The sequence below is a fragment of the Rattus norvegicus genome, chromosome 3 (assembly GCF_021556685.1).
Source record: "Rattus norvegicus strain SHRSP/BbbUtx chromosome 3, alternate assembly SHRSP_T2T, whole genome shotgun sequence".
NCBI classification, from domain to species: domain Eukaryota; kingdom Metazoa; phylum Chordata; class Mammalia; order Rodentia; family Muridae; genus Rattus; species Rattus norvegicus.
In genome coordinates, this window is record NC_141536.1 from 21737931 (window position 1) to 21760661 (window position 22731).

The 22731-nt window shown below is 51.9% G+C and overlaps 1 protein-coding gene across 1 annotated transcript; it reads left to right on the forward strand.

Annotated features, from left to right (window-relative positions):
• The first annotated feature begins 24 nt into the window (after positions 1-24).
• On the forward strand, positions 25-18641 carry Adgrd2 (adhesion G protein-coupled receptor D2). The gene is given in 28 exon segments (XM_087654898.1): positions 25-50; positions 1866-2065; positions 2464-2597; positions 2674-2996; positions 2998-3077; positions 3080-3166; positions 3491-3589; positions 3911-3996; positions 4220-4501; positions 5475-5586; positions 6260-6305; positions 6307-6387; positions 6827-6881; positions 6883-6932; positions 7292-7343; positions 7345-7422; positions 10157-10205; positions 10976-11002; positions 11005-11085; positions 11846-11954; positions 12167-12269; positions 12526-12583; positions 12586-12651; positions 13037-13170; positions 13255-13370; positions 14128-14248; positions 18366-18407; positions 18549-18641. Coding segments are annotated over 28 exon segments (2790 nt in total).
• The last annotated feature ends 4090 nt before the right edge of the window (positions 18642-22731 follow it).

Sequence of the window (22731 nt, forward strand, 5' to 3'; positions counted from 1 at the left end):
ACCTCTGTACTGTTCGGCTTACACATGCGGAAGCTGAGGATCCATGACAGGTAATAGTCGTCCAGGAGGCAGTGAGAACATGGCAGTGTGGACCCGAGGCCTTGGTGGCAGGTCATCAAGCCAGAGTTCACACCCAAGTAGGAATGTTAAGACCACTGAGGAAGGTGGGGTGGGGCCTCCAACACGCCAGCCCTCAGCCTTCCACTGTATTCTTGGCGATGCCCCGCCCCTCCTATCGCCCCGCCCTCCTATCTTCCAAGCAAATGTCTCTGGACAAAACTAACTGCCCACAGTTTGCCTGCAAAACAGAATATGCCAACTGTCCTCATGATGGGGTAGATGTTACGGGACACAGGCCGCGGGGAGCAACTCAAGCTAGCAATATGCTGAGGGCTGGTCCCCTCTGGTCTCACTAGCTTGGTCTCCTAAGGTTTTCATTATTTCAAGGACCCTTTCGCTTCCCCAAGTTCATTCTTTAATCCAAGCATCTATCACAACTCCACTCTTTCTATAGGGAGCCTTTACCTGTGCTAGTGGAAGAACTGCCACGTTCTGTGCAGCCGCTAAAGTTTCCTCCCAGACACAAGAGGGCAGGTCTCAGGGAGGAGTCACAGAGTCCCGCCCCTATCCTTCAGGAGACTGGCTAGGCTGCCTAGCAGAGAGCCCGCTCCAGAAACTGAGCTGTGGACTTGTGGACCAGTGGAGGACAGCACCAGAAAAGCTGGTGGGAACCAGGGACTGGAAAGAGGAGAGGGACCAGCAGTGAAGGGAGGCTCCCGTCCTAGGCCTCATCTGCCTAGTAGAGAGAAGACCCGTGATGGCAACAAATTTATTTGAGCAAGAGAGGTGGGCCCAAAGGGGTTGGAGGGTACAGGCAGGAACAAGGGACACAGCACCCACTGAACACTACTGTGATGCTACAATGATAATTGGACCTCAGCTCCCAGCTACTATTTCCTACCCACTTTTGTTGGGATGACACAGATAAAAACAGGTGTTACTTTAAAAGTGGCAAAATGGGCTGGAGAGATGGCTCAGTGGTTAAGAGCTCCGACTGCTCTTCCAGAGGTCCTGAGTTCAAAAATCCCAGCAACCACATGGTGGCTCACAACCATCTGTAATGGGATCTGATGCCCTCTTCTGGTGTGTCTGAAGACAGCTACAGCGCATAAATAAAATAAATCTTTTTTTAAAAAAGTGGCAAAATTACAAGAAATTGGTGATTTTCAGAGTCCCAAAATGTGCACATCTGAGTTCTCTTGAACCCAGGACTTACTCTTATATAAAGAAAGGGCATGTATCATTATTGTGAGGGGCCAGACTCCCAAGTGGCATGAGGCCAGGATAGTGTGTTGTCTAAGTCATTTGTGGATGCCAGGGCTGGGACAGAGACCCAGGAGGCAGATCCCTGTACCTTGCCAGGAGCGGCCTCCAAATCACCCATGACTACATGTATCCCCAGTTTGTACATCTGGGCAATGATAGGCTTACCACTAATGTTAGTGGGTGGGGGGCTGAGAATCTATCCCGAAGAAGGGAAAGCTGATCCAGGTAGAGGGGACAGTGTCAGCAAAAGTTTTAAAGAAATGGGGTGGGGTATGGAAATGGATGGTGCTTAAATGGGTGCATGTGGCAGTCCACAATTGTAGTGGACCAAAGCCCAGCATAGCAACATGGCTGACCCTGACTCAAACAAATACCTAAGAAAACAAACACTGGTGGTCGCATGGGGGAATGTAGGACAGACAAGGCAGAGCCTTGACTCCCAAGCTGAGAGCTCCCAGAAGACCACATGGTCCTGAGCTCCTGGGCAGTGTCCACCTCTCCCTGGAGAGTGGATTTCGGTAGCCCTTGAAACTCACCAGGGTTACTGGTTCCCAGACTGCAGAAGAGTTGTGTGAATTCACAGGACAGCGGCTGAACTGGTGGCAAGCCCAAGAGTCCTGTGACCAGAGGTTTGGTCACCTGGCACTGGGGCCCCCAGATAGGACTCTCACTTCACATCTGCCTAACTCGGTCTGGGTAGGACAAAGAGAGGACCCGCTACAAAGTCAGCCCCAGAGGCGTGAGTATGGACTCAGAATCTGATGTAAGCGGGAGTGGAAGGGTGGGCAGGTGGGGGTGAAGAGGGAGTGGGGGGTGAGGTGGGTGCGGTGGGTGAGGAGGGTGTGGTGGGTGAGGAGGGTGTGGTGGGTGAGGAGGGCGTGGGGGGTGAGGAGTGTGGTGTCTGGACCTCCAGAGATGGGGTCTCACTAAGACAAGAGTGAAGACTGAGCTGGAGTTAACAGTGTATGCCCATTCTGGAAGTGTGGGTTAACCCTGAGCAGGGGGCCTGGAACCCACATTTTTTCTTCTCCAGACTAGAGGAACCCCGGAATCCATGACAGGCTCCGCAGCTATGCCAGTGAGAGGCAGGCCCTGCGGCAGCTAGGGAAACTGAGGCTCTGCTGTATGTCCCTACAGGTGATCACACCACAGCTGCTCTGGTCTTCCAGGAGATGACTGCTGGCAGGGCCGCGCGGTTGCTGGAGGTTCTGCCTGCACTGGCGGCGCTCACGGCTTGCGCGCATGTTCAGTGGGACATGGCAGCAACGGAGGTGGCCACTCTCTTCTCCCTGGCCACACCTGCTCACGGCTTGCGCGCATGTTCAGTGGGACATGGCAGCAACGGAGGTGGCCACTCTCTTCTCCCTGGCCACACCTGCTGTCGCCAACGCTCTGCAGCTGCGCGCCTTCGCGGAGCCCAGAGGCTCCGTGCACGCAGTGCTAGTGGTGTGAGGCCACCAAGCGCCCTTCAACGCTGTCTTCCGCTCTGACAGCTGCTGGCACCACGTGTGCGCCACGTGGGAGTAGTACAGCGGGCGCTGGGCGCTGTTCACCAATAGGAGGCGATGCGCTGGGGCTCAAGGACTCAGTGTGGGCCAGCCCGTACCACCAGACGGTGTGCTTGTGCTGGGTCAGGATCAGGACTCCCTGGGTGGCGGGTTCTCAGCCCGTGACCCTCACCGACTTCCACCTGTGGGACCCGGTACTGAGCCTCCAGCAAGTGCGCAGAGCTCATGCCTGAGCGCCACCCCCGGGGGCCTGCTCTTTCAGTGGGACCCAGAGGCCCTGAACGTCACGCCCACGCTGTTGCCCACTGTGCTTCTGAGCCTTCTTTGTCCTGGTAGGACATCAGCTCCGACTGCCCAGATGCTATGTCCTTCCCCTGGCTGGCCCATTGAATCTGGCCCCGCCCCTGTCTAGCACTCTCCAGTTCAGCCCTTGCCAATTTGATCTCGACCAATTCTGGCCACTCCCTCTTCAGGCTAACAGTTCCTGCCCAGAAGCTTACTTAGTGTGGGCTTGCTCAGTGCTAGCTTCAGGGCCTCATCCCTGATCTCCACATGCCCCATGGTGTGGCGATCTTGCATGCTGTGCGCATGCGCCTTTTGGGCCTGCTTGGGTAAATAGCCAAGTTGTGCTCTTGACACTTTGCTACTCTGGCCAGTACCCTCAGAGCAGTGCCCCAGGTAGAACCCAGGACCTGGCACCAAAGGCTCTGAATTCTGCTTGTACCCACAGCCCTCTCTCTGCTGCTATCCAAAAGGTGCGCCTAGCTGTGCCAGAGCTCTGCTGAATAGTAGAGTAGTTAGGGCATTTATAATCTTCAGTTTGAGGACTCCATAGGTCTAGACAACAGGGCAGTCTGTCCAGACAGGCTTGGGGACAAATCTCAGCTGTGTGACTTTGAAAAAGTGATTTTTGCCATGCACGTTATGCCTCAGTTTCCCCATCTACTACATTGTTTAATATTTCAGATACTGCCACAGATAATGCTTTTCTCCCCAGAACAGTACTTTGAGGGTGGTCATGGAGCAGGCTGGCCCCTCCTTTGCCCAGGGTCCAACCTGGCCTCCACCTTTTGCAGAGACCTATCAGCAGCTTCAGGATTTCCAGACATGGCCGGATCAGAACATTCTCAGCAGAGTCAATGCTTTGGCCAGTGCCACTGTGGTGAGCCCATCCCTGGAGCCTGGAAAGTGTCTGGAACTGTGCCTTATTTTCCTTACCTTTCCTATCTAAAATATCTACAGGACCACCATTTGTTCCTGCTTTTGTTTTAGAACCCCTGACAGCTGGGAGCTCTTGACAAATATGATCCACTAAGAAGACCCTGGCAGTGCCTAACTGTGTTATCTGGAGAGTTCCCTCCTGTCAGTTATCCCTTTACCCACAGCTTGTCCCAAGCCCCCTGTCTGAAGCCCCCAGGATCCTGTCCTTGGACAAAGCTTCCAGCTTCCTGTGTCTCCTGGAGAGAGTCATGGCAGAGAAGCCAGGTCCCCTGGGACCTGTTACCCTGCTGGCCATGCTGCACTTCCTTAGGAGGGTGACTGCTCTCAGAGTTGAGCAGCCAGAGCTGCTGACCCAGCCCTGGGAGGAGCTTGACAGAGGATTTGTGTCTGTGGCCAGCCTGACCCTGGAGGAGCAATCAGCCAGTGTGTGGCTGGCTGTCAATGAGGTGAGGCAGGCAGGGCTGGATGGGATATGGTCTTGCAGCCCCCTTATTGTGTAACTGTGGGTGAGTCCACACCTATTTCTGAGGGCTGCATCTCTCCATCCCATCGGAGAGGCTCCTTTTGTCACTGTGAGTGGAAAGTCCACTTGAGCGCAGCACATAGTTAAGAATGGTATTAAGAGCCACTGGTGATAAGGGCCCTCCCCACAGCCAAGAATCTGCCAACTGTCTCAAGTGGGGCTTCCTCTATGTGGAGTGGTCCACCCATCATGTCCGCCTAAATACACGGGCAGGTGCTCTGGAGGACAGGAAGTTGCCCTGGAGGGAGAGGCTATTAGAAAATTCATCCTTGCAAGTTACTAGTGAACAGGATTAGGAACAGACCGGGTAGAAAAGTGAACAGGAATGGAACAACCGATGAAGCTGGTGGTATGGTACTTACCTGGACAGGTAGGGAGTTCCCCTCCCACGTGTGTGAAGTCCGCCTGTAACTACAGATCTGGGGCACTGTAGCAGATGAGGAAATCCAGGGCTGTGGACCTGTTTTCTTACCTAGAAAGTGGGATTCTCACACTTGCTTTGCTGAGGCAACAGCAAAGTAAACAGGGCGATATTCACAGCAGAAAGTGGCTAATCGCCCAGTGAATTTGCTTCTTTGTTTGTTTGAATGTGAAACCTCAACACGTATATTATGAGTTTGACTCTGAATCAGTGTGAAGAGAGAGGTGGCCCAGCCAGAGTGTTGTTGGCAAACAACAGACCAGCAGCTACGTGGCATGCTAGGAGACCTGCTGCTTGACCTGACAGAGTTGGAGAGGTCAGAGGAGGCTGAGGCAGACAGGGAGCTCAGGCCTTGATCTTGAGGCCATTGAGGGTTTGGATCCAGAACCCCAAGTGTCTGTGGCCCCCCCGGGTCAGGGCCCATGGTGTCTGAGCCTGGAGTGGGAGCAGGAGCAGAATTACAGCTTCCTCCCAGGTGGTTGGTGGGCCTGTGGCCCTGGTGATGAGTGTGCAGCGCCTGGCATCCCTGCTGAGCTCCATGCTGACCTCTGCACAACCCCGAATCGGCATCAAGCATCATCTTGCTAGTGAGCAACCATCCATTTCCACAGCTGATTTCAGCCATCCTTCCTCAGTGTGGTCCCCTAGAGGTCACTGTCTGTACTTCCCTGCCCTTCAACATTTCCTCCCTTTACCCAGGATGTATCTTCTGCCCACGATGCTCTTTCTCCCTTGATCTCCTAGCAAATTCCTCCCCTTGGAGCCCTGCTTGAGTACCAACTCCCCCCAACACGCAGGCATGCACGCACACACACGCACACACGCACTCATTCAGGAACGCTTGCAAGTTCTCTCTCGATAGGTTGACCTTCCCTTCTCAGTTACTCTAACATCTATCTTGAACATGTCCCTGCGTATAGCACTGCCTCTCCTCTTCCTGACGCCCCTGGGGTTCCAGGGCTATTTGAACAGTATCTGCCCAGAGCTGGACCCAAGTTCACATTGATTAAGTGCTTGTAGATCTGTTTGGGGACTCTCACAGTGATCTTTAGCCACAGGACCCTCCTACCCCCATAATAACACCCTTCACTCAGGAATCCAGAGAGTCATTTTACCCTGGGCTAGTGGCTCAACCTCTCTGGTCTTGAATGGTGGGCCCCAAGTCCTATAGGAGGGAAAGGACAAGTCAGCCTTGCAACCTGACACCCCAAGAGAAAGCCCTCCCTCCTGAGATCCTGCAACTGCTCCATCTGATCCCAGGCCTGGAGGTGCGAAGCCTGCACCTGAGGTCAGCGCTGGAGGGCATTCATTCCTGGTGAGCATCCAGATGGACCAGGCCACATCCGCATCCCTGCAGGTGAAATGAGGCAGCTCCCCAGGAAAGGTGAGTAAGGAGAGTTGGCCAGAGCCATGCTGTGTTTCAGGATAGATGTCTGCTGTGCTCCTTAGACAGGGGCTACCATCACATGCAGAGCCTCTGTTTCTTTATGTGTGAGATGGGCTATCAGCTCTTGACTGGTAGATGGCTATCACCGTAGCTCTCACCACATACAGCATCTACTTAGTCTCCTCCAGTGAGTCCACATGATTTCCTCAGAGGTGACTAGGTGAAAAGCCCCAGCCCTGACCACTCAGGGGTTGGGAATCAGTGTACAGGACAGACGAAGGGACTTGGAACTACAGGTTGGGATGTGTGAGCCGTGGCTGGTTGGAATTCTGCATTCGTCACTTTTCTATTATGTGATCTTAGAAAAGTCCCTGTGAAATGGAAAGACCAATGCCTTCAGATGCAGCTAGTGTCTCCCACCCTCCCAGGCCTTGCTGAAGTCATGGTCATCACACCATCACCTCAAGAATCTTCCAGCATACCCTGGGGGGCAGTTGGCCTAGAGTTCCAGGCCGATAATGGCTCAAAGGATATAAGAGTGCAGAGGTGAGCAAACCCCTCCCAGTGGATTGCAGAGACCTGTCTCTCCCTCACACCCCAGGAGGCTAGGCCTCTATCTCTTCCCAGACCCCCGTCATGGTGGGCAGATCAATGTTTATCAGTGTGCTGGGTCTGCAGAACAGAACCTGGTGGAGCCCTACTCCCTTCTCCTCTGGAGTCTGGTTTTGGAGATGAGACTCTGAGAGGAAACAGGGCTTTCTAACAAGTCCCTGAGGCTGGACCTCAAAGCTCCGAGTCATGGTATAGTGGTCTCCCCTTGACTGAAATGACCCAGGGCATGCATATCTCATCCTTTCATTCCCCGTATCCACAACCACTCTTAAAAACTCCATTTGTTCCCACAGGTCTCTAAGCACCCAAGTGGGGTCAGCTCTACTCTCCTCAGAGGTGTGGGACAAACACTGCTGGGGAGCTGGACACAGCTGTGACCTTTCACCTGCAGCACCAGGCCCAAGCACTGGGTGGTGCAGCACTTGTCTGACTAACCCCTGTCCCTGCCCCCCTGCCCCATGCTTGCCAATATTAGTTTACTGGAAATATACTAAAGAGCATATTTGGGCTGGAGTGATGGCTCAGTAGTTAAAAACTGGTCTTCCTGAAGACCAAGATTCAATCCCCAGCATTTACATGGCAGCCCACAGCTGTTTGGAACTCCAGTCCCAGGGGATACAATGTCCTCTTTTGACCTCTGAGGCACTGCACATATGTGATGCACAGACACACACACACACACACACACACACACACACACACACACACACACACACACATGTCCAGTCATATTCATCTCCAATGATCTCCTCCATTCTCAAGGGACTAGAGGTGGGTAATGTGCACTTTTCACAGTAGCTCCATAAATAATTTAAGCAAATTTGAGCCCTCCAATGCCCGTGATGCTCAGAAAGACTATGTGATTGGCGCTATCTTTAAGTGGCTAGATCAAAGATATATATATATATATATATATATATATATATATATATATATACATATATATATGAATATATGATACATACACACACAGGCACATACAATCACACTGGCCCCCACTGTATGTAGGAGTATGCGTGCAGGTTGATATTCAAGAAGTCTTCTCCAAGTTGGACTTGAGGGGAATGGAAGCTAGCCTGGGATAGAGGTGCATCTCAGGACCAGTGCATTTGCCTAGCCATGAGGCCCTGGGTTTTGTCCCCAGGATTTAAAATAAGAACACGCAACCTCGGTGACAGAGTTAGGGCAATACTCAGAAAGCCCTGGAGAGCTGCACACTCGAGGGATGGACTGGTCACTGTGGTTGTATGAAGAGGAAGGGGATTCTCTATACACTGGCTTTTATACCATGGTATGCAATGTCCAAAGTCCTAGGTTTGTTTTTTTTTTAATCCTTGGGACATTTTAAAGAAAGCTAAGGGATCTGTTGCTCACAGGGAGTCATTGTGGATGGACGGGTGCACTCAGTATGGCTTCTGTATCAGTTAGTCTGCACATCCTCCCGAAAGTCTCAGTCAGCTTGGGTGCAGTGTACCCTCAACGCTCCTCATCCTTGAGTGGGTGGTTCTAGCCCAGAGATAGATGTTCAAATCCCCTATTCAGAACGACTTGTAAGTTACACTTTTCTAGATGCTCCCAGTTCCCTTTAGCTCACTCATGGTATCCAGGACAATGCCAGTGAACAGCTATACACTAAGGTCTGGCGTAGGGAATCGTGACCAGAAGAAGTCTCTATATGTTTAGGACCGAGGCAATATTTTTTGTTTTAATATTTTCTTTCTGTTTAAAAAAATATTTTTGATCTGTGGGTTGTTGAGTACATGGAGGCAGAACCCAAGAATACAGAGGAAAGAGTGAGTAAATAGGCAGTTTAGTGTGCTACATAAAATGTTTTCAGTTAAGATTTTAGCTATCATTTAAATAATAGACTTTATTATTACATTTTCATGCCCGTGTATCACTGTCTGTATATCCCTTTACTCCACCCATCTATTACCTTCATTACTCTCTCCCTCCTGTGTCCTCCTTTCTCCTGCATATATGGGGATGTTTGTGTGTGTGTGTGTGTGTGTGTGTGTGTGTGTGTGTGTGTGTGTGTGTGTGTGTGTGTTCTGTGTGTATATATGGTGCGTCCCAGAAGAGGGCATCAGATCCCATTACAGATGGTTGTGAGCCACCATGTGGTTGCTGGGAACTGAACTCAGGACCTCTGGAAGAGCAGTCAGTGCTCTTAACCGCTGAGCCATCTCTCCAGGCTCCATTGTTTGTTTTCTTGATGATGCAGTGGGTGAGAGGAATCTCGAAGCTGTTTTGATTCGCAGTTCCCTGGTGACTAAGGATGTTGAACATTTTATCATATATTTATCAGCCATTTGCTGATAAATCAGCCCTTTGAGACCATTTATAGATTGAATCATTTGTTTGGAGGAGGGTGGTGTTTAATTTTTAGAGGTCTTTATAGATTCTAAATATTAATTTCTGGTCATATGTATAAGTACATATTTTCCCATTCTGAAGCCTGTCTCTTCACTTGACTGTCTCCTCCTTTTGTGCAGAAGCTTTTTAACTCCACACAATCCTATTTGTCAATTCTTATTTTATTTTAATTGAGACGAGGTCTCACTGTATAGTCCTGGCTGACCTGGAACTTGCTATGTAAACAAGGCAGGCATCAAATTTACAGAGTTCCAACTACCTCTGCCTCTAGAGAGCTGGGATTAAAGGCATGCACCACCATATCCAGCCCCCATTCAAAGCTTCATGTGTTATATAAGATTTACACTTTATATTTATTCATGTATATGTGCACATGCATGTACATACATGCACATGAGCCATAGTGTGTGTGTGTGTGTGTGTGTGTGTGTGTGTCCGTGTGTGTCAGAGAACAACTTGCAGAATTAGTTCTCTCCTACAAGGTGTGCCCCAGAGAGTGAACTCAGTCACCAGTAGCAAGTACCTTCACCAGCTGAACAAAGTGAGAATTAGGGGATCTAGTTTCATTTTTCTACAAATGGATATCAAGATTTCTCAGCACTGCCTGTAGAAAAGACCGTCTTCTCTACAATTCATGTTTGTGGTAGTTTTGTTGAGAATCACACTCATACACACACACACACACACACACACACACACACACACACACACTCATAAGCACACCTGCCCCATGTCCCCATACACACTCATACACCTCCTCTTTCCTCATGGCCTACCCCTAGGTTTTTCCTCAGAAGATTCTAGAGCCTGTCTGTGCTTTTTGGGACTTCAGTGTCAGGTAAGTTTCCACATTTATCTATTTGTGTCTTTGCGTGTGTATGGGAGTCAGGGGACAACTCACAAGAGTCACTTCTTTCTATCATTAAACTCAGGGGATTAAACTCAGACTGTGAGGTTTGCCCGGCAGCAAGGGCCTTTGCCTGTTAAACCATCTTACCCAACTCTAAATTGGACAATTTAAAAAATTATGTCCCCTCTGGTTGCAGAGGAACTAGGGCTTGGAGGTGTTTGGGGTCCCCCAAAAAACTGTTTTTCAGGGTAACTCCAGACCCCATATGGCTCCAGGAGAAGCTGGACAAGGAGGATGTGTTACCCCCAGGATATTGAGCTTCACCCTAGGATGCTTATGAAGGAGGCAGCACTGACACTGGGAGGTGCCCTGAAGGAGACTCAACTATCCAATGGCTGCTAAGAGGGCTTCCTGGGAGGCTGTGGCCCTGAGCATTGTCAGAGTCTCCTCCTGGGTCTTCGGCAGAATGAATGACATCACCCACAAATGTTTAGCAACCCGTACAGGCAAAAGAAATGGAGGCCATCACTTCTGGCCTCCTCCGGTCTTACCATCACTGAGAAAATTAAGCACATTTGTCAGATGGGAAACTGGGGCCCAGAGGGTTAGGTACTGGCCAAGGAAATATCAGCAAAGCAGCCCTCAGGTTTCAGGTTTCAGGAAGAAGGACCTCTGTCTGCCTTGTCTTCCCCCGTGTCCACCACATCTCAAGAGCCCTTCTGCTCCCTCCTAACCCCAAGCTCAGATGCAGGGGGCTCCTGGGCCACCACGGGCTGCTTAGGGCTCCTGTACACCCAGACTCGACCACCTGCCCCTGCAACCACAGCACCAGCCTCGCCATCCTGCTGCAGGTGTATGAAGGGAGACACAGGGCAGCCGCGTCTGCAGAGGGAGATTCTGCATGAGGCCAATTCATCCTGACGCCTTGCACTGGATGCCTGGAGGGTGGGTCAGAGACCATGGCCCAACTGGACGTGGGGCTTGGAGAGGACCCAGGTGGGGAAATGGTGAGGTGTCAGGTAGGACTGTGTGGAGCTATTAGGTCTAGGACTGGGTGGGCTTCAGGAGGGTGTCCTGATGGCTGTGAAGAACCTGTAGATAAATCATGAACCCAAGTGGGTTTGAGATGAAGAGGAGACTCCATGAGACTAAGAGAAGGGCTCCATGGAGATAGAAAGGAACCCGGTAGTCATTTGCTAAAATGTCAAGTTAGACAGAGCTGCTGCCTTAGAAAGACTCTGGGTCTGGAAGAGTCCCCAGGAAAGCTTACACATTTATTTCCTGTAAATGTCACATATAACCCATCAGCGGCTTCATCGTCAGTAGCAGCCTGTGCTCCTTCTGAGTGCTGCCTACCTCCCAGGACCATCCCCAAGGACTTGTCAGTCAACTCCAATTCAGGACTCTGTTGAGTCAGTAGAAGTTTGTCAAGAAAGGCAGCTTCTAGGGAGATCCAGCAAGAGAGAGATACATTCGTTTACTAAGCACCTACTGTGTGCGGGCCTAATCCCCGGTGGTTAGTACTACTGCCATCCTTGATTCCCTAGGTAGACTTGAAGCCAGCAGGCAGGGCGAGTCTTGTGCAAATCAGAATGAGGATGGGCTCCTCACTGTCCTTCCCTGCAGGGAGGTCCTGGAGAGGAGTCGCTGCTGAGGACTCTGTCATTCGTGGGCTGTGGCGTGTCCCTCTGTGCCCTTGCTACCACCTTCTTGCTCTTCGTGGCGGCTGGGTGAGGAAGTGTCCCACACTAGGGCTTGTTTCCTCTTAGATTCCACAGCCATCCCCACGAGACTTTGGTCTGGGGCATCCCTTACAGTGAACTAGGCCCCTTGCTACCTACAGGAGCCCAGCCGTCCAGAACCCCCTACACCCCAAGGTCTGACTGAAAGTGTGTGGGGCTGGTGGGGCTGTCATCATCAGCCAACCCTTCTGCCTATACAGGGCTCCCACTTCCAAGCGGACCACGATCCACAAGAATCTTATTCTTTCCCTGGCCTCTGCTGAGGGCTTCCTCATGACCAGTGAGTGGGTGAAGACCAACAAGGTAGGCAACCAGCTAGTGACTTGTAAGCTCTGGGACCAGGAAAGCCTGAAAATCCTTTTGAGGTCTCCTCCCCTGTTACCTGCTAGTGGCTTCCTTGCCCTAGTGGAGAGTGAATCCCAGAGAAAGATCCAAATGATACAAATGACGGAGCCCTTCTCCCTGACTCTTCTTTGGATGAGCATGCCAAGCCTTACCTTAGGATTGGGGTAAGTTGTGCCCAAAGCTGAGCTCGATAATGACCTCCATCCTCCCCCAGGTGACCTGTGTGGCTGTCACAGCAGCCATGCATCTTCTCTTTCTGGTTGCCTTCTCCTGGAGCAAGGTGTAGCTGTGAGCATGCACCCAGGCCCCAGGATGAGGCTGTACTGTGCTGCATGCTGGGGTGAGGACCCCTGATCCCCACTCTTATTCTTTCCATTGCTGCCCAATACTGCCCCATACCAGTACCACCCAGACCCATCCTTGGGCCCATTAGCACCATTCAGCATCCAACAGTCCCTAATACCCAGTACCCAGTACCATTGAACACCCAGCACTCAATACTGCCCTATACCTGTTTCACTCGGTACCACCTGAAACTTGTCTCTCATGTGGGCTCAGTTTTTCCAGTTGCATCAGACGCTAGCTGTACCCAGTCTGTTTTTAAGTCCCCTCCACTCAGTGGCCTCAGTCTCCACCTCTTAGCTTGGCCCAGGGGATAGTTGTGGGCTGGACCTTGGACAGCAACGAGTGTTGGCATGGTCTGAGTCTATTTCTTCCTTCCCTAGGCATTCCTGTGGTCATCGTGGCCATCACTCTAGCATTGCACACTCATGACTACGTGACTTCTGGACACTGCTGGCTCAGTGTTTGCACTGATGCCATCTGGGCCTTTGTGGGGCCCGTCCTGTTGGTGCTGACTGTGAGCTGGGAGGTGTGGGTGCCACAAGGGAGGGGCATGTCAGGAAGAGGTGATTCCTCTTGCTCACTGGCACCCAACCTCCAGGCCAATACCTACATCCTGGTCCGTGTGGTTACGGTCATTGTATCCAGCACCCGCCGCCATGCACGAATGCTGAGCCTTCAGCCTGACCTACATCAGAAGATCAGGTTTTAGATGTGGTGAGGCTCAGCTAGGGGGTAGGATGAGATGGGGGAGGTGTGCAGGACCAGCTGGCACCTCCCATGAGCCTGGTTTAGTGTGAGCATGTGAGTCTGTGTTGGCCAAGTGTGAGCCTGTGTTAAGTCATGAGTACCTGTGTGGCTTTACTTACATGGTTGGGCTTGTCATGTTGTATGAGACACTATGGATACCACCCACTGTCCTGGGGCCTCACTGTCTGCAGAAGGTAGTGAGAGTCTGCTTGAGACAAGACAGGAGGAATCCTAAAGTCAGGCCATCCCCGGTTCAGGATTGGACTAAGGATTCAGGCCTCCAGCTCTACCAAGGACCCTTTCTACTCCCCAGCACCATGACCACTGGAGCACAATGGGGTGCCCTTCTTCCTACAGCCCAGCCTCTTCTGTAGCCTTCCTCACTTGACCAGTCCCTGCTGCAGCAGAACAACTCAAACCAGCAAGTGCTCGAGAAGATAGGGAGGCCAGGCCACCACAGAGGGCTGCAGACGCTTCATGACTCACGTTCTCATTCCCTGCCCAGTTCTGGGCAGCTGCCTCCCTTTTGCAAGACTTGGGAATGAATGAAATCTTATCTCCCCGTCCTGCCACCCCTACTAAGAAGAAATCAAGGTCCACCCAAAGAAGCTTTCTCCCAATCTACAGTTGCAGGCCCCCCTCCATGTACTTCCTGGGTACCGCATCACCCATCAGAAACTAGGGGGTCACACTGGCCCCTCATCTCTGCCTCCTTTCCCCACAGGGCCATGGTGAAACCTGTGCTGGCCCTGCTACCTGTCCTGGGCCTGACCTGGCTGTTGGGCCTCCTGGTACACATTAGCCCAACCTGGGCCTACGCTGCTGTTCTTCTCAATTCCTTCCAGGTATTTCTAGGCCCTGACCCCACATGGGATGGGGGCTCTGGAACATTGGAACTCAGAGAGGGCTTGTGGTTTGCCAAGACTAAGAGCCTACATCAAGAGGGCATTCAACAGCAACATGTGGCATTCTTCAAAAAGAGGGGATAAAGGAGACGTGGCAAATGGTGGCCTTATGTCCACAAGTGGGACACGATGGAGGACTTTTGGCTCACTGGACAGTTGAGGAAGGCTCTCCAGTCCTGCTGGGGCGGGGCACAGAGGTGTAACCAGTAGAACACCCTAGGCTCCCCATCTCCCTCCCCCGACCTGTGGCTTCTTTTGTTTCTGAACTGTCTCTGATTCTTTCTGTCTCTCAGGCTTACCAAGGGGATGGTCAAGGTCACAGTGTCTGGGCCAATTCAAGGATCACCAAGAGGCCAGTGAGGGCACACAGGGAACTTGCGCCCTCTCCTTAGGTGTCTCTAGCTTACTGTGGGGTTGGCTCAAGCCACCCTATCTGGGATAACAAAGGGTTAGGAAAGGGTTCAGTGAGGGAACTGATACTGAAGTCACACAATGAAGCCATCCATCACAGCTTGGTGACAGAGAAGTATCCAAGCACCTGAATGAATGTTCCTGTCTACAGGATTTACAGACCTCTTGGGGACCCAGACAGGTACAGATGTGTCAGCCTCAGACTAGGTGGCAAGACAGTAAGGGCCCTAAGGAGTGGTCCCTGTCACTGCTCTCCTAACCCTTGCAGGACTGACCTCTGTCCATGCCAGTTTTCCCCACACCACTCCCTCTCAGGGACAAAAAAGAAGAACAAAAAGGCTGAACAAAGTCATGCTTCCCAAATCAAGGGCAAACTCTGTCTAGGCCCCTGCGGACTCAGAGCAGTTAGCCTCCCTCAGAGAGGAGGGTTGTATCATCAGTAAGACATGCTTACTGACAGGAAAACAGGCCTTGTGCAGTTGCTTTCCTGAGGCCTCAAAGCAGGAAGAAGTAAGATGGGCCCTATATTCAGTGTCTGAATTCTTCGTTCTTGGGGGTAGTCAGCTTTGACTACAGGGAAATCCTGGCACAATCCTCAGGAGGGGACCCTGACTACTACTCTTCAACTCATGTCACAACCCATGGTTACCTACCATGATGTGAGGTGCTAGGATACAACAAAAGTCAGGTTGAAGATGACATTCAGGAAGTAGAAGCCAACCATGATCCAGATAAAGAGCGGCACAGTCGTGAGCAGGCAAGGCAAGGATGGAAGAAGTCCTGGTCCAAGGTGTCTTTACCCCTGGACCTGGGAGACTCGTCTAGTCTCTGCTAAATTAGCATAGAGATGTGTACATCTGTGTGTGGTGTGTGTGTGTGTGTGTGTGTGTGTGTGTGTGTGTGTGTGTGTGGCAGAGGAGGGAGGAACTTAGTAGTTGAAGTACTTGCTGTAAGGACAAGGACCTGGATTGGATCCCTAGGGCATTAAAGAAGTTTGGGCACTGCAATGTAGACCCCAGCCCTAGGGAGGTAGAGGTAAGAGGATTCCTGGACCTTACTCGCCAGCCAGACTAGCTGAACGAGTGAGTTGCAAGTCCAGTGAGAGACCCTGTCTCAAAAGACAAAGTGGATAGCAGTTGAGGTTGAGACCTAACATCGACTCGTAACCACCACACGCGTGCATATACATGTACTCACACACTTGCAGAAATATATGTACACCCCCACACAGATGTGCACACAGGCTGGGAGCAAGAAGATAGGGGTTCACTGTAGAAGAGGGCCTCACCAACCCCTGGCAATGATAAAGAGTAAGCATGGACTCTAGTACCCTCTTGGCCTAAGCAACGGCGCCCTGGGTGCTGGGTCCTTTCCTGACATAACTCCAAGTCCCCAGTACTCAGAGGCTCTATCCCAGCTCTCCCTGTGTGTCTGAGTGACCCTGGTGAGGTTTCTCTAGCTCAAAACAGGACACTGAAGGTGAAACAAGCTTGTTGTCATGGTGATTACTTCAGCTTGCTGACAGTACCCCCTCCACGATCAGGAATGCTCTTCAGCCCTGCTGGGGGGGGGGGGCGGCCCTCAGAGGAGCAACCAGTAGAACACCCTAGGCTCCCCATCTCCCTCTCCCCCCACCTGTGGCTTCTTTTGTTTCTGAACTTTCTCCGATTCTATCTGTCTCTCAGGCTGTCACTGTCTTCTCTGTTGATTTTTGTTTCCCTGACATTGCCCCGGGGCTCTTCTCCATCTTCTAAGCTCTCTCCTGTCCCAGTCTGGGGCCTGCTCCTGGTTCCTATGGGTGTGGTGCTGTCAGGCAGGTCCCTGATTCATTCTAGGCTGTGTCCTTGGAGCCTGGATGCCTTGTGACCATGTCCAAGCCTGGCCTTTTTCTCCTCTCCTTTCCTTCACGTCTCCTGTATCTGTGTCTCTCTTCCTCCACTCCACCCAAAGCCCCGGCTTTCTGTCTCAGGCATAAATTAGGCAGGACTTACCCCAGCACTGCGATGAGGCCCAGAGAGACCAGAATGAATCCAGCCTCCTTTGTTATTCAGGAATGATCTTGTTTTCTTCCGACCCACACTATGTCTGGCTTTGTGGAAGGAAAGCAATGCCAGCTTCTGTAGCCAGCTGTAGCTCACGTCTACCTTGGGGGAACCTGTCTAATGGGGATTCGAGTCCTCTGTACCCCAAGAAATCTTCTGGCGATCCAACTGAGATAACCTTTACATAGGGTTGAACACAATCCCCAATGCACATTAAAGCTCTGTGAATGGGGACTCCTTCGTTCATTCATTCATTCATTCATTCGTTCATTCATTAGTTTGTTCATACTTTACGGATCTTCCCCTCTCCCCCCAGGCCAATTGCTTGGCTGGTTCACATCCCAAAGAACATAGTGCATGGGACCAAAGTGCCCACCTCATTCTACCTAACTACCTACAGTATGGCACCACAGAAGCTGAGAGGGCAAAGGACAGTCAAGGCAGTATGGGAATAGAAAGAAGTCTTATGTAGAAGGACTGGTTCTCAGTTAAGGTGTGAAAGCCATATGTAGAGGGGGGGTTGTTGTGGGACCCAGGGGAATGAGTGACATGAGGAGGGCTGGTAAGAAATGGGTCAGGAGGGGACATGGGCCCAGACTGTTCTGACTCTAAAGATGCTATAAGGAACCGCAGTATTATTGTAGGGAGTGTGAGCCACAGATGATGTCATGCACGGGGTGGTAGAGTCCAGAGAGATACTTCTGTTTGCTGGTGTTGAGATGAAAAGGAAATACAGGGAGAAGGCCATGCAGAGGCTGCAGAAGAGACAGGCTGGCTCTGGGTATAGTCACCTGTATTAGGAGTCAAAGAATGTGCTGTCAACTCAGTCATTCCTGGGAACCAGAGGCCTGAAGGCTGGAAGACCTAGGAGTCCAACGCCCTCTGCTTCTGGCCTCATGCTTGAGCAGGTTGCTGCCTTTTATGTTGTCACATGGTGTCTGAGTAAGTCTCTAGATCTAGGTCAACACTGTCTCTGGACTCTCTGTCCATCAAATGGGGATACATGAGACCCAAATATGGTGGTGCTTTGTGAGTGTCAAAGTCCTGCTGGTCCCTACACCTGTGGAGAGGAGTCAGGCATGCCCTAGCCCTGAATGCTGAGCCCTTCACACCTAGTCTCTGAAGGAAATAAGAGACTAGGCCCCTCTCCCAAGGCATATGGCAAAGAACTTGGCTTTGGTTCTTCAAGAAGGCGTCCCCTCCATCCCTGTGGGGCTGCAGTAGGAGTGAGTGGACTGTAGACTAAAGGACTAGAAAGAGGGCAGGGCAGGCTTTGAGTCCTCTGCCTCTCCATGTCCCTCGGTGTCTCTACTGTGGTCCTGGGCTCTTTTTTTTTTTTTAAGATTTATTCATTTATTATATATAAGTACACTGTAGCTGTCTTCAGATACACCAGAAGAGGGCATCGGATCTCTTTACAGATGGTTGTGAGCCACCATGTGGTTGCTGGGATTTGAACTCAGGACCTCTGGAAGAGCAGCCAGTGCTCTTAACCACTGAGCCATCTCTCCAGCCCGGTCCTGGGCTCTTGATCCAAGTAAAGTGGGAGGCCAGGCCACAGAGCAGGTACCGTTCCTTCTTAATGATCTGAGGCCTGTCCACAGGGCCCATACATCTTCCTTGTCTACGCTGCTTACAATGGAGAGGTGAGTATCGTGAGCAGACTGTGGGGGAAAAATCAAGGGAGGGTGGACTCAGGTCCCTAGCCCTGCTTCTCACAGATTCAAGGATGAATCCACCGGTAGGGCTCCAGGGCGGGAAAAGGCTTGATCTGTGCTATCCTGCAGGTGCAGAATGCGTTACAGAGGATGACAGAGAAGAAGGCAGCTGAGGTGCTCAGGGCAGAGCAGGTGCACCTGGCCAAGGGAGAGAGGCCCTGAGGCCCAATGGGCAGGACCAAGCATACCACCTCTCCTTTCAGACACTCTCTGGCCCTTCTGACCTACAGGCTTCATGCCCCTGGGCCATGGCCCAGGAGAACCCCCCAGCCTGGACCCCTCTGAGAAGATCTGTTGCTCTCAGAGGTACAATCTATCTTTGTGCCTAGTGTTTTCTGCTGCCTTGATTTCTCCATTGATCAACCAGAGTTGGGAGAACAATGGCAGACTCTATAAGCTCCTAGAAAGACAAAGAAATCAAGGCCTTGGGTGTCCAGCCAGAGGTGGGGTTTACCCAGAATTCCTGTCCAGGATTCCTAGCTGGTGGGGGGCGAAGTGGGCGGTGCGACTGGGCCCCTGACACGAGAACTGGGTTTAAGTACTTGGGCCTCACTTTCCTCACCACTAATCTGAGAGTAAAGTTCTGAGTAGATTTTTAGGGTGTCTGATAGTGGAGGCCCAATGTCTTACCTGTACACAGTTCATCGAATATTTCCCCCTCTTAGAGACCCATGGACCCAGGATCCCCCTAACCTTCTCTTCCATTACAGAACCCAGGAGACCGGTAAGGACAAAGGACCAGCTAGTGTCAAGGTAGGAACGAAGTTCACCTGCACAGATGGGGCAACTGAGGCATAGCTATAGTCATAGATGTGTGATCCACAGACCAAGGTTTGTGGCAGCCTTCAGTGTTCAGCTTCCGGTCTGCTAAAAGGGGCCGAGCGCCCCCTGCAGGCAGATCAGGGGCTCAGGACTAGGCAAGATCAGAGTGCGCAGCCGTCCCTCACCCGATGGGCCCAGCCCCCCTCCACTCCACCCCCAACCACAGGCATAGCTGTCTGCGATAACAAGAGCCACTGCAGCGCCTCTGTGCCTTTGTCTCTGCTGAATGGGTGCGTTGCTAGGGCTGCTCGTAGCAACGAAGCCGCTTCTACTTCGGCCCCACCTTCCCGACCCCTACCCTGGCCGGACGATCCCTGCTTCGTACCCCCAGCTCCTCCCAACCACGTACTCAGGCAACTTGGGCAAGGGTCCCGGTGAGGGGTGGCTGCTAGCCATGCATCCTTTCCGAAAGCTCTGGGGACAGTAGGTGCAAGCAGGTGTTCTAACTGTAGAGAAACCGTCTCAGGGAGACCATGAGGGGCAGGCTGGGGTGGCAGGGTTCCCCCCAGACCCCAAGTTTCTGCTCCCAGACCCTGCCTAATCTTGGCCATTCCTGCCAGCCCTGCCCAAAGAGAGCCCTTACACTTTTCTTACAGGGGACTAAAAGGCATGTGCAGGGTTTTCCTCCCAGGCTTTCAGGAGCTCCACAGCCAGAGGACCTCAGCTCATCGTCGGAACCCCAGACTGAAATGCACAGCTGGCAGACCCAAGTGAGAGAAAGGGGCCTCTGGACTAGCCTGGCTGGTCCTGCTGTTTGTCTTGGTTCCTCCCACTTCCTAGATGTGCCTGTCAGTGTCTGATAATAAACCAGGTGTTGAAGCTTTCCGCCTGTGACGCCCCCCCCCCGCCCCCCGCCGGGGCAGGGGTTGTCTTCCTGGCCAGGAAGGGGTAGATGGATAGGGCTGTCTGGGAGGAGGAGCAGAGAAGCTGCCAGTTTGACTTTGGGATTCTGCCTTGCCACCCAGCTAGCTAGTTCTAGTTAGCAGTCACACACACACACACACACACACACACACACACACACACATTTATCTTGTGTGTGTACATGTGCCAGGATGCGTGTGTGGAGGTGAGGGGACAGCTTACATGAGTCAGCTCTCCCCTTTCACCGTGTAGGCTCTGGGCATAAAGGTCAAGTCATCAGGGTTTGTGGTAAGTGCTTTTAGTCCCTGAGTCATCGCTTCTGCCCATTCAGCACCTGCAGTGTCCCTGGCCTGAGACTGGAGTTCCTCACTCTGACTGGAGATTGACTTCACCTAACTTGCAGACACAGGCCCCGGGCTTCCCTGCTGGCAGCCTGAGTGCATGGGCGATGGTTGTGGACCCTGTTTTCAGCCAGGCACCAATCAATGCTCACAGGGAGCTGGGATTCACTTGGGAGTGAGGGAATGACTGTCTCACTGAGGAGGAGCCTGAATGGAAGGAAACTGAGAGCAGGCCAGGGCACTCTCTCACTAGGCAGCCACCAGTCAGGTCCCCAACACCATCCAGACTGCCTCCCTTCAAGCTACAGAGTTGGGTCAGGGTGTGTGTGAGGCAAGTGAGGCAGAGAGAACATGATGAGCGAGAAACTCCAAAGAGCCAGTGAGGCACAGACATTCCCTGGGCCTTGGCGGCTTCCTCCCTGAACCTTAATCGGGTTGCAACTGGAACACAGTTTCTGGACAGCATTGGCTCACCTATGCAAGTCCAGGTCTCCAGGCATTTATTTCTGGGGACCTAGGATGTGGAAGAACTTGAAGCCTTCCCTGTCTGTCATTTGCCGAATGAGGGATAACAGGCTCTCTCTCGGAAGACCTTATGATACAGTCCTATGCTAGTTTGGGGCATGGCAACCACCCTGCACCCAGTAGGTACACAGAGAAGGTCAGCTGTGACCAGAGACATGTAGGGCTGCAGGCAAAGGAAGCCGTGTTTGAGGCATTGAAGGCTCTGTGTGGGGAGGTCACACAGGAGAGAAGCCAGCAGAGCCCCTGGGAAGGCCGAAGAAGCCCAGGAGGATGAAAGGCTGGGCCAGTTGGCCATTCCTTCCAGAGCAGGTCAGCTTTGCTAAGTATCAGCAGAACACATGCTCAGCCCTGGCAAAACCCATTGCCTGTGGCTAGGGACCCAGGGGGCATGCAAGGAGGTAGAAGGGACTGGTCCTTGGTGAAACATAACCATCTGCATTTCCATGCGCTCTGAATCCCTTCCCCCACAGAAGGCCCCTGTTCCAATCATAAAGGTTTGGGGATCAAGAGACAGAACAAAGGGGTTCTTTCCAGTCCTTTCCATCCCAGATATCTCTTCTTCTTCCCACACCCTCTATGCTCCAGCCAAACACGGTCAGCTGGCACCACCCTCTCTTTTTATTGTCACACCGTTCTTCCTGGACTGTCTTTGTTTCTGTTAAACTGGTGAATTCCTAGGCCTCCTTAAAAACTCAACTCACATGACCCCTCAGCTGAGAAGCCTTCTCCTGTGAGCTGAATCAACGACTTTCTTATTTGTGGTTCAATTACATAAGGGATTGCACCCCATAATCTGTTTGGTTAAGATTGTTTTCTTTAAGCCTGGACATTGCCCTGGGACAGGCACAGAGCAGGAGAGGAACATCTTTTTCTGTTACCTCCCCCTAAAAGAGGTACCTTTTTCTAGTTGTTTTGGAGACCCTGGGTGGAGCAAGTATGGCCCCAGGTTAATCCTATTGATTAAAGTGGGTGGGGCAGTGGCTGAGCCCCTCCTGTGGAGAACCTACAAAGATGGCCTGAAGAGCAGATCCAACAGGGCCTGAGGTGTGGGAGCGCTCAGGTGTTGGTCAAGCTCAGTGCTGCCACCTAGCAGGACTCATCAGCAAGGGTGGGGACTGCGAGCAGGGTAGAAAAGGAAAGCCAGGCTGGCGTCTGGGTCCCCAACCCGAGTGACACCCCTGCTGGTGTTGACGCAAGGACAGGGAGCTGAGGGAGGGCGTTTGCAAAGTGTTCATGAGATGAATACGCTTTCAGTATGGGGCAGAACTGGCATGACCCAGTGAAGCTGAGGTGAGACCCCTGAAAGTCACCGCACCTCCCAGGCCTTTCGTATACTTGAGTCCCAAAGTCTAGTAACACCTGCTGTCTCTACACCCTGGGCTCTCCAACCGCCTCCCGTCTCATTTTTAAAAATATCTTCAATGCGTATGGTATGTATGTAGACACATATATACACTGTATTTAGATCATACCCATCCCCCACTGCCCAGTTTCCAGGACTCTCTCCACATTCCCCTCCCAACTTCCTTAATTCGTGTGTATAATCTTCTGAGTCCATTTAGTGACATAGGTGCAGGGCCTTCCAAAGGAGCACCGGAATGTGGGTGAAGCTCACATCCCTGAAGAAATCTGACTCTCCCACCCTCAGAAACCATTGACAGCCAGAGGTAGGGGCTACATAAGTTCCTCCCCCAGCCATG